Source organism: Sciurus vulgaris, assembly GCF_902686455.1.
Source record: "Sciurus vulgaris genome assembly, chromosome: 10".
Classification (NCBI taxonomy): domain Eukaryota; kingdom Metazoa; phylum Chordata; class Mammalia; order Rodentia; family Sciuridae; genus Sciurus; species Sciurus vulgaris.
Genome location: NC_136470.1, coordinates 101,234,800 through 101,246,428, shown reverse-complemented (window position 1 = coordinate 101,246,428; position 11,629 = coordinate 101,234,800). Strand labels below are relative to the sequence as shown.

The 11,629-nt window shown below is 40.5% G+C and overlaps 1 protein-coding gene across 6 annotated transcripts in view; it reads left to right on the top strand.

The window, feature by feature from the left end:
• The first annotated feature begins 200 nt into the window (after positions 1-200).
• TMEM212 (transmembrane protein 212) overlaps positions 201-11,629 on the top strand; it is a 31,087-nt gene continuing 19,658 nt past the window's right edge. For 3 of the 6 annotated variants that reach the window (XR_013766403.1, XM_079155171.1, XM_079155170.1), the window contains exons 1-3: positions 241-479; positions 8,813-8,872; positions 10,400-10,723. Coding sequence is in view for 5 of the 6 variants with exons in the window: in XM_079155171.1 (XP_079011297.1) it covers positions 321-479; positions 8,813-8,872; positions 10,400-10,723 (543 nt within the window). In the remaining variant the exon portion in view is untranslated. Of the gene's footprint in view, positions 480-8,812; positions 8,873-10,399; positions 10,724-11,629 lie in introns of all 6 variants that reach the window. The other 3 variants (XM_079155173.1, XM_079155172.1, XM_079155174.1) reach the window with 3 other exon arrangements.

The window sequence follows — 11,629 nt, the reverse complement described above, 5'->3', positions numbered from 1 at the left end:
TAAGCCAGGAAGTGGTCACTCCCCAGGACAGGGCAGAAGGGAATCAAGGCAACCTCTCCAAAACAAGGAATGGTTTTTCACTCTCTCTCTCTCAGAAATAAACCAGTATTAGAAAAGATTGGTTCTAATTTATATCAAGGATTATATGATGACATTCCACCTCTGGTGAAACGAATCTTATCTTGTTTCCAAGTGGATCAACAATCCCCATGTGTCTTGGCTACTGTCTCTAAGAAACTTCTGTTTATTGGAGTCTGTCATATGCTCATGTTTTGGTAACAAAATATCTTTGAGACCAAAGACCCAAGTCACAGAGCAAAATGAAGGCCCTATACCAGACTGCTGGTCGGATTCTCATCACTCTGGGGAGTCTCAGCATCTTCTCTGGAGTTATTGCTTTTTTCCCTGTCTTTTCTTACAAGCTCTGGTTCATTGGATGGAGTGTCCATATTGCTTGTCCCATCTGGAATGGAGCTTTGGTAGGAGCATATTTTACTAAATACTTTGAGAGAATAAAGGGAGGCGGGAGGGAAAGGACAAACAGAATAATATGTCCTTTAACATTTTTCTAACAATACAAAGTCACAATTCTGCAGAAAACCAGAATTCGCCTTAGTACATGGATTTCTATTAGTTTTATTTTAAATAGAGGAATTTTGTTTTATATTGTTTTATTATATATAGATGTATATCATGTGAATTATAATGAAAGGTTCAAGAAATTCTTAAAAAGTTAATTTTATTTTAATCTTCTTATCTTGATATTCTGAGAAATTAAAATTTCAAATTTCAAATTCAATTTACAGATTAGGAAAAGGCGTAAGCATCATACAATTCAAAAATGTAGAATAAAGTAAAATAATTTTCAAATTAATGCTTTCCTTAGAAATACTAAGGTAGGCCTATAAGACCCCAAAATGTCCAAACCCAAAAGCTCTGTTCTCCTGACTTTTTCTTTGCATTCAACTGTTTGAAATGAAAATAATTCAAGAAGTGGGGTTTTGGGGGCTTGGCCGTAGCTCAGTGGTAGAGCACTTGTCTAGCACATGTGAGGCACTAGGTTCCATCCTCAGCACCACATAAAAAAGAAATAAATAAAATAAATGTATTGTGTTCATCTACAACTAAAAAATATTTTTTAAGAAAAGAAGTGGGGTGTTGAACTTTACTGACTTCATATTTTTCTGGGAAAGTACACATGCACCTAGTCAAGGGTCTGCACTAAGTAGATGCTCATTGAACAATCTCACAGATAAATAGGTCCCTGAGCCACAAAATGAGCACACCTGTCCTTGGGAGGAAAGGGCTTCCATGGCAGCATGACTTAACAGGAGTAGTGAGGGTCCCTGTCTTAAATCCTTCTCTCCTTATTTCCCATGAGAAATCTTCTCATTATCAAATATTCTTATTTCCCACCAGATATTGGAGAATTCCATTCTGAAGTTTTTTTTGATCTTCAGGAAATTTCTATTAAAATATAGCTACTCTGGGGTGGGCTAACATCTTAAATCTTCAAATAATTGACTAGGATGCCACCTAAAAGCATAACCCCCAGAAATGCAATACTTATGAAATAAATATTTATTGAGGAACTACAGCGTTCTTGGGATTCAATGGAAGATACAACCAAGTCTTGATCTTAAATAGGAACTCTGCCTTTAATGGTGTGTGGACAGAGGAAACAGTGGGTGGGTGGGAAATTGAAGTCATTGAGTGATGTTTTTCTTTCTTCTTTTCTTTTTAAATACACTTTTTTAGATCTACCTCCCTCAACTAGACCTTCCCTTCCTTTCCCCAACACCTACCCCAAACCACACTTTCATTCAAAGAGCTGTTTACTGAACTTTTGCTAAATACAGCAATGACAATTACATTTATTCAAGCAGCAAATATTTTTGTTGGTGATCCAGAGTTAGAAAAATACTTTACATCAGGACTTGGAATATATGTAAATATACTTGCATCTTCCTCTCTGGATGAATATCTATATACTCATATCAATATGTATAACAAAACTGTCACAAAATAATACTTAGTCCTTTAGCTGAAATGTATTCTGGTATTTTCTATTCCATTTAACTATTTTATTTTACATTTCTTCCCCTTTTGTGTGTGGTACTAGGGATTGAATCTGGGGATACTATACCACTGAGCTACATCCCCAGCCCTTTTTATTTTTTGCATTTTGAGACAGGGTCTCCCTAATTTGCCCAGGCTGGCCTCAAACTTGTATCTTCCTGCCTAAGCCTCCCAAGCTGCTGGGATTACAGGTGTGGACCACCACACCCAGCTCCATTTAATTATTTTAGGATTCCCATCCCACAGCTGATCCCCTAAATTTAACAAAACCACCAATGTAGTCCGACCTTCCATCCTTTTCTTGTAGTTCTTTGCCTATTCCTGAAGAGTCTCTCGTAATAGATTCAACAAATATTGGTAGATTCTGATGAAGATTATAAGCACTGAATGTAGACTGGTTCAGGGCCAAACGTCTCTTTTACCGATAGGCCCAGGGAAATGATATGAAGTGTCTCCAGCAGGCAGCTAGTTGGTGGCTGTTCGATTTCAGGGGCAGCAGCCTGTAGAGGTACAGTGAGAGACATTACTGTTGGTAAGTGATCAAACACAGGACCCTCTGTCGGCCACTTCCTCCTTACCTTGACCTGTAATAAGGAGAATTTCACAGGTGAGAGGAAGGCCTGTGGGAAACTGCCTAACGCGAAGGTGTTCCATGAGAAGCAACACAAATTGAACAGTGTGTCATGAAGAGCTTGCCAATTTTAAAGCTCTACTCAAATGCTAGTTAATACCATGCCTTTCGCTTGTGCCCTGCTCTTTGTCCAAACTCTTTGTTCTCAATCCCTAGCCACCCGCCTCAGTGTCCAATCCTGTTTCCTGATGACCTGCTGAGTCCCCCACCCTCACCTCCTGGACCTCATCACACAGCACTCACTCTTTTCTTCTTTTCCCTCTCCCTCTCTCTCTCTCTCTCTCCATCTCTCTCTCTCTCTCTCTCTCTCTCTCTCTCTCTCTCTCTCTCTCTCTCTCTCTCTCTCTTTTTCTCTGGAACTGGAGATTGAACCCAGGTGTATTCTACCACTGAGCTACATCTCAGACCTTTTTATTTTTATAGTGAGTTAGGGTCTCACTAAATTGCCAGGAATTTGCAATCCTCCTGCCTCAACTTCCAGGATAGCTTGGATTACAGATGTGCACCACTGTACCTGGTTTATTGTTTGTTTTTGCCCTCCCTGACAAATGAATCAATACTTACAAGATAGGGAGTATATATATGTGTGTGTATGTATATATCTATCTCTAGAACCTGAAAACCTGGGTTTTCAATCCATATTATTTGATGACTACTGTTGAGTAAGTGCATGAATCCTACGCCCTCCATTCTGGTGGCACAGAATATCTTTCACAGTCAATCTCTGAACTTCAGCAAGGACTGAAGTTCAAGCCGATATTTATACTAAAGCAGGAAAAAAATCCTCATGAGAAGAAATGCAAAGAAAATGCTCACTCGTTCAATGATGTCTAAATCTGGAACAAGGTGATTCCCCTACTTCTGAATTTTCCTGTTGAGCCACAGTTCTATCTGATCAGGGTCAACTTCAAAAGTTCTCTGCTTCACCCCACAACCTCCCTTGCCAATCACTTAACTTGCCTCCGAAGCATGTCTTCCTCTGGTGAAAAGATAATTTGTATAATTCAGTCACATTGACATTTCCTTTTACTAATGACTCCATATTTCTTTTGAAACTATATGATAGATTTTCGCATGTGATACAATACCCGGTATTTGTTCAACACCTTTTATTCAAGACTTTCTAAGTACTCCCCAAATATTGACCTTCAGACTCTAACTCCATTCTGACAGCCACATGACATGTACTTTTCCCAGAATTCCTGAGCTAGGTTATTTAAAGGCATCGGCAGCTGGTAAATATACAGAGAGGAGATCTTAGTGCCTTAAGGACTGAGCCCCCGCTAATCCTGGACAATGTGGCTTGCAGCTGAAGCTCTGCTGAAGAGACTGAAGTACCGTGACTTTGATCGCAGGACCCAGGCCTAGAGAGGCCAGTGATTTGGCCAAGTGGAAAGTGCACTCAGAACACTGCTGAGAAGCAGGAATTGGGGAGAAAGCTCAGGGCTGCACTTAGTCACGCAGGCTTCGGTTTTCTCAACGGTCAAAGGAGGGCTTGACTCCCCATGGCTCCTGTCTCTTACATCTTCAACAAGTGCAACTCCCAACTTCCGGGTGGTGTCAAAGAAGTGCCAGAGCTGGACAGCAGATAAAGAAATAAAAACAGTATTTTTAAAAATACTATTGAAATAGAGAAAAAGAAACCTCAGTATAGAACTGGGTTCAATTCCTAATATAGTATGGACAAGTGGGAATTTGTAGCCCCAAATCAGGGTAAGGATCAGTGGATAGAAAATGATCAAGAGGAAACATGGGTGATAAAGGGAATTCTGGCTAAAATGATCTATCCAGATTCTGCTGCAGGTGACCAGATACCACTTGGGGAGGGTGGAGGATGAGGAAGTCATCAGATTTTGAGTGAGGCTGGGGTTTTCTTGCCAAACCGACTTGGCAGAGTTCTTGTTAAAATAGGATTTTACAAGGAAGGGCACAGGAGCCAAGGAGAAGGTTCAGGAGCCTGACTAAAGTTCGGTCAAGCAAAGAATCTTTGTCAGTGGTCAATTTTCCACTAAGATAGCCTAAGCTTCTTTTCAGTCAGCGTGTCAAACTACTAATTAATCATCTTGTCACCAAAACCAATTCTTTCTTCTCCTACTTCTCTTTCATTGTCTTGGAAACTCAGTTTCAAACCCTGGAGTGATTTTCGACTCAATACTTTCCTCTAAATTAGCTCTTCTCAAACTGTAATGTACATACAAATCACTAGAGGATCGTGTGGAGATTCAGGTTCTGAGTCAAAAGGGTGTGTGAGGCCTGAGGGTTTGCAAGTCTAAGGAGTTCCAGGGATGTCCACACTGCTGGTCCCAGGATGGCACTTGGGCAGCAATGTCCAAAACTAGCCCAGTTCCAGTCCTACTCCAGTTAGCTGCCCTGTGGCCTTGATTTTTCCTCTGAGGCATATTCCTATACATTCCTTCTCCCTGTGACTATTTCCCACCTCTTATCACTTCCTACTCCTACTCAGATGTGGTATCTAGATAACTTCAATAGCCAAACTGTGCCAATCCATCCATTAGTGGATTATAAACCCAATCTATTGAAGAGCTAACAGCATTTACAACAAATAGAATAGAGAATAGTAGAGTGTATCATATAAAGTAAAGGTTAAGTGCTATTTTTGTTAGATATAAAAAGATTTATAAGTAGGTCATGGTACAATATATTACTGTGAGCAGAGTTAAAAAAAAAAAAAAAGAAGAAAGAAAGAAAGAAAGAAAAAGAAAGCCTGAAGACCGGGGTCCTGCAGAGGCCTCTGGACCTCGATACATTCTAACAGGCATGCATGCTGCATCTGGCTCATCTTTCTAAACCTTTCTGGAAGTCAAGCTAGCTCTTCCTTCAACATCCTCTGGCATTGCTTTATTATCCTCAAACAAAATCCAGACGCACTACCCTGACTTTTGAGGCCTCCCTACCCTGGTGTCACATGACTTTGAACCCTGATCTTCTCTTCTCCATGGGGAGTGGGCCTGGGCTCCTCCCTCCCTGTTCCTTAAGCAGGATGCCACTCCCTCACCTGCCCACATGCTGCTCCCATGGCCAGGACTGCCTGATCTCCCTCTGCCCTCCAGAGATCATGGGTGTCCTTCAAACTTGCTTCACATCCTGCAGCCTCTGGTGCCTTCATCATTGGTTTTTTTCCCCCTGAAAGTGGTAACTTATCACCCAGGCTCTTTGGTGTAGAAAGCACCCATTCCTCTTGCCTAATTTTGTGGACATTCTTATGTGTGCAATATTTTCGTACCTGGGCTGTAAATTCTAATGAGAGTTGGAATCATGACTTATACAACTATGATTCAGTGGTCTTACTCATTTTATCTAGCCTCCCTGTACTTCATTTGAAAAGTGGAGAGAATATGTCTGATAGGGTCATTATGAGGATTAAGCAAGTTAACCCTTGTCAAGTTGTTTAGCATAGTGTCTGCTTATATATAAAGCACTCTGTAAATGTTAACAGTTATTATCATTATTTTATCTGCATTGGACCCATCTCATCCCGTGTTTATAGTAGACCACAATAGATGCTTAAGTGAGTAAATTACCCCATATTAATATGATGCCTTTAAAAGTTTCTATTTTTGTTGTGACTGCTCCCAGCTTCCTTCAATTCATCTGCTTCTGGGAACTGCATCCTTTACTTAAGCAATTTAAAGATTTAGTGGGAGGACTCACAATTACCATGCAATCAAAATGTTAGCAGCAATGGTTGCAAAACCTAAGTAACATTGGTGGAAGTGCCCTGAAAGTAAGCCAATGGCATGTCAAGAGCAGCCCAGGGAGGATGTGCTCTCCCTGCTCACTGCCACCCACCCTGTCCACTCCGTCCTTCCCTATACTTGCACCGCTCGGCTGATTTTTCATCTCCCAGACATTCTCTCTCTCGCCTTTCCCTTGACTTGTCTTGCCTACTATCAAGTCTTATCAAATCTCTTCCTTTTTTTTTTTCCATTTCCCCCTATGCCTATCTAAAAGAAAATTTGCATAAAAGAAATGGAAGAAAGAAAAGGGGACAGCTGTGACTCCTGGGGGAGGATATAGTGCAAGGCTCTTCCTGGCGGGGGTCGGTGACGATGGGAGTGCTCTGCTCTTGAGTCACCATGACATCCACCATCCCACTCGCAGGGTGGATTTAACTGCATTCATACTCAACTGACTCCATGAAAAATCTTTTTCAAAGTTTTGTGTAAACAAAGCAAAATTCAAGCTGGCAGCTACCATAGACGGTAACAGGCAACTGTACCTCTGCAGCATTTTTCAACCTTTGAAGGGAAAGAAACAGTTCATGCCAAAGTAATTAAGGCAACCTGGAATCTAAGCATCTGATAATGTCAGTTATCTTCTCCTAGTTAAGCCAGCAGAGGGGGGTGAGCCCGGCTCCTTTGCTTTTATCTTGCTTCCACATTTCTCTCTCTGATTAATGGCACTGGAGTGATGTGTCAATTGAGGGCCAGGCCTCTGAAAGCTTAGCCTTACCCCAGGCTTGCCCCCCCGGCATCAGTTACAGTTGCTCTTATTAATTCTCCTGTTTTGTACTATTTATGCCGCCTCCATCTCCATAGGGTCCCTTGGAAACTTTCCTTTCGCAGAATCAAGCCAGGAAGCTCTTCTGACTACAGATGGTTCTGTTTTTATCCATGAGAGTTATATGGTATGGCTGTGCCAAGTCTGGAATTTCAGGCCCAGCTAAATGAGAAGTTTTGTGAGAGTGAATATGTGTGTGTGTGGTGTGTGTGTGTGTGTGTGTATGTGTGTGTGTTTCACTCTCTCTGATCTCTAAATCCAACATTCAAAATACAATATGCCAGAAAAATAAAAAGCTAAGTCTCAAAATGATAACTGTGCCAAAGCTACAAAAGCTGCGCACCACAAAATCATATTGGTAAAAATGCTGATTTCCCCCCTTGAACTTGTCAGTTCCATATGTACAGTTGTGTTTACTTCTCTGTTAAAAACCAAAATTTTCCTGGGCACAGTACTGCATGCCTGTAATCCCACTGGCTCAAAAGACTGAGGCAGGAGGATTGCAAGTTCAAAGTCAGCCTCAGTAAAAGCAAGGTGCTAAGCAACTTGGTGAGACCCTGTCTGTAAATAAAATACAAAATAGGGCTGGGGATGTGGTTCAGTGGACAAGTGCTCTGGAGTTCAAACTCTGGTACCCCCCTCCCCGCAAAAAAACCCAAATTTTGCTATTTTTACATCTTTTCACATTCAACATCTTATTTTGGGCACATTTCTTCCCGGTTTTCTCTCTTGACCTCAAAGCATTCCTTGGTCAAAACCAAATGATTTATATGGACTGGGAATAAACAATTCGTAATCTCAATGAGCACAAAAGTCTCCTGCATCAGACCTGGTGCTGAATCAAAGATGAGCTCAGAGATTTTTTTTCTTTCGTTATCTATTGCTCAATTCTGGTGGCCACATTCTCTCCTTTCTTAACCTTGTCCCTTCTGTACATTGGGCCTTTCTCCCTCAATGGCAACTAGAAAGAAAAACTCTCTTTTGAAAAGCTGAACACAACTGCACCCAGAACAATAAATGCCACATCACACATTCATTCCAGTGATCATCTTTGTCATTGGAGAAAGAGAGATCGTGTATTTGTATCCCATCAGCAGGCCGAGGCCTCAGAATCTCGAAAAAAAACAAGTGGTTTAAAGAGAATGTCACTGCTGGGAGGGATTTCAGGGCTCTGTGACAGGTCTCCACTCTGGGCCTACCCATGTGCAATTTTAGCAATTTGTGAGAAAGATGATGAAAAAGAGCCAATTATTCAAAATAAAACATATGGCCAGGGGTATAAAACCAAGCTTTTACTACAGTGACACAGTATCGGAGATTTTAACTGTGATGGCAAAGGCAAGACAGAGAATCAAAAAGCGAGCTGGTGTGAATCATGCCTTTATGACACTAATGGCTTATTTTCTTCATTGTCATCCCAGTTTCTGCCTCAGATGAAGAGGAGATCAGAGCCATAAATCCATTTAGCCATTTGCTGTTCCTTCTAGTTGGTGATAAAGTTGTCAAACTGTGAGACAGATTGAACGCTTTCCAGGGGTACCTTCTATTGTGGATGTTACTTGTCCAATGTTCTTTTCACAGGCTATCACAGCTGGAGTGCTTGTACTGTTGGCTTACAAAGAGTGGACCCAGAGATACCTGGTAAATACGTGGACGCTAAGTAGGACAGCAGAGTGGGCTTGAAGGTCAAGACACCACCAATTTAGGATGGAACGTAGAGAATACGATTTCCACTTATAAAGGAATTTGATCTAATTGTGGCCTTGCTATGATGGATTTCAGCAATAAACTTTATGCTTTAAATTAATATTTTTTAAATATAATTTCTACTCCAAACAATTTCTACAATGCCCTGTGATTATTACTGTCTTTGGGAGGATAGAGTCAATTGATGTTAGAGCTCCTGAATTTCATTTTGAGAGATTAGAGCTTCAGGCACCCCTGCTTTTAATAATTTTTAATTTGTCTTGATGTGTGTGTGTGTGTGTGTGTGTGTGTGTGTGTGTATGTGATGCCACGGATTGAATTTAGAGTTTCTCTCATGCTAGGCAAATGATCTACCACCAAGCCATACCCTCTGCCCTAAAAATAATGTTCTTTTTAGAGTCAGCTTCTGAATTGGAGGTCTCCTCATCTCTGTGTTACCTCTCTGAAAAAGGATAAAAAAAAAAAAAAAAAAATCAGTATCTTGCTGTTCAACAGCGTAGAGCCAGGTAATCCCAGTGTGTTAGAAAAACTATCTTATCCAATTATAGACTTTATTCCTATGGCTGAGGATGTGCTTTTCAAACACTAATGTATGTGTGAATCAATGGGAGATCTGGTTAAAGTGCTGACTCTGATTCCATAGATCTGGGTAAAGGCTGAGGCTACTTTTCTGACAGGTTCACCAGGGATGTCAATGCTGTTGGATTGTGGATCATACTCCAAGTAGCAAGTTCCTAGAGAAGGGATTCTATTTTCTCAACTTTGTTTTTCTCATCCCAGACTGGTTCTATTTTTTTCTTTTTCTTTTTTCTTTTGAAACCAAGGATTGACCCAGGGGTGTTTAATCACTGAGTCACATTCCCAGGCCTTTTTGTATTTTTATCTTGAGACAGAACCTTGCTAAATTGCTGAGGCTGGCTTTGAACTCACCATCCTTCTGCCTCAATCTCCCAAACTGCTGGGATTACAGACGTGCCCTACCACACCTCGCTCCCCGGTTCTCTATGCATGATAGGAGATAAATGAATGTTTGTTGAATTGAATTGATTTCATTTTTGCCCCAGTTGACTGACATGTTTCTCTCCCAAAGTGTAGATTGGAGACAAAATGTGAGAGCCTAAAGAGAAAGTTGAAATTGGATGTGGTGGCACATACCTGTAATCCCAATTATTGGGGAAGCCGAAGCAGAAGGAAGGATCACAAGTTCAAGGCCAGCGTCAGCAACTTAGTGAGGCTTGTCTCAAGATAAAATATATTTTAGAAAGAGGACTAGGTAGAGTGCCCCTGGGTTCAATCATCACTAACAAAGGAAAAACACAAAACAAAACAAAATTGTGACACAAGTCTCCCTCTGTTTCCAGTAGGAGAGATTAATATCTAGTAACTCCCTCTTCAGGCTGCTAAGAAGTTTTTGAAATAGCTTGTCCTCATAGTAACACTTTGTTTCTGTTTTATTTTCAGTGGGAAGCTAGCTTCACCTTTGTGATTCTGAGCATTATGGGATGTCCACTTCATTTTGCAATAGCCTTGGAATCTGCTCTCCTTGGCCCATATTGCTTCTACTCATTTTCAGGGATTGCAGGGACCAATTATCTTGGTTACGCCATTGCCTTTCCTTTTCCATATGCAAAATTCCCATCGGTTTGCGTGGACCCCCTTCACTATGAAGAGTACCACCTGACGCTTCAAGCCCTTGATCTGTGTCTGAGCTTTGCTCTGCTCTGTGCATCTCTGATGGTGTTCATCAAACTTTCTGCAAGACTAATCCAGCATGGACACATAAATGTAAGTTTCTGCAAAGGGGAAGCTGGTGTTTATATTCAAGCCTGAATGGTAAAATAAATGGTCAGATATAGAAATACTTAATCTCTCCTTTGCCATCATATACTATAGAACCTTGTTATCCAGTGTCTGGCACATAATAGGTGCTCAATAATTATTTTTGAGTGAATAAATGGAAATATGTTGGTGTAATATTAAGAGTACAGCTATAAGTAGTACTAGCCAATTTTTGCTTCAACCTATATTAAATAATTATTCCTAAAAATGAGATATGGGTACACACTTTACCACTTTTATTTTACATAGTACTGACAATTCCAGCCAAAGCAATTAGGCAAGAAAAAGAAAAGAAAAATAGTCATTCAATCAGAAAAGAAGAAGCAAAGTTGTCTGTTTGAAGATAATGTGATATTATTGTACAAAACATTAAAGACTCCACCAAAAAACTGTTAGAGTTAATAAACAAAGGCAGTATACTTACAGAATACAATATAAACATATAAAAATCAATTGCTTTAAAGACTAGGCATGGGTCCACTATATGACCCAGCCGTGCCACTCCTCAGTATTTTCTTAAAGAATTAAAGTCATCACACTCTAGTGATCCATGCATACTTCATGTTTATAGCAGCACAATTCACAATAGCCAAACTATGGAACCAGCATACAAGTGTCCATCAATGGATGAACAGATAAAGAAATGCAGTATATACACACAGTGGAATTTTATTCAGTCATAAAGAAAAAAAAAATTATGTCATTTGGAGAAAAGTGGATGGAATTTGAGACCCTTAAGCGAAATAAACCAAAGTCAGAAGGTCAAGATTTGAAAGTTTTCTCTCACATGTGGAAGTTAGAGAGGAAAAAGAAAAGAAGGGTGTGTGTGTGTGGAGAGTGGGGTGATGGCAT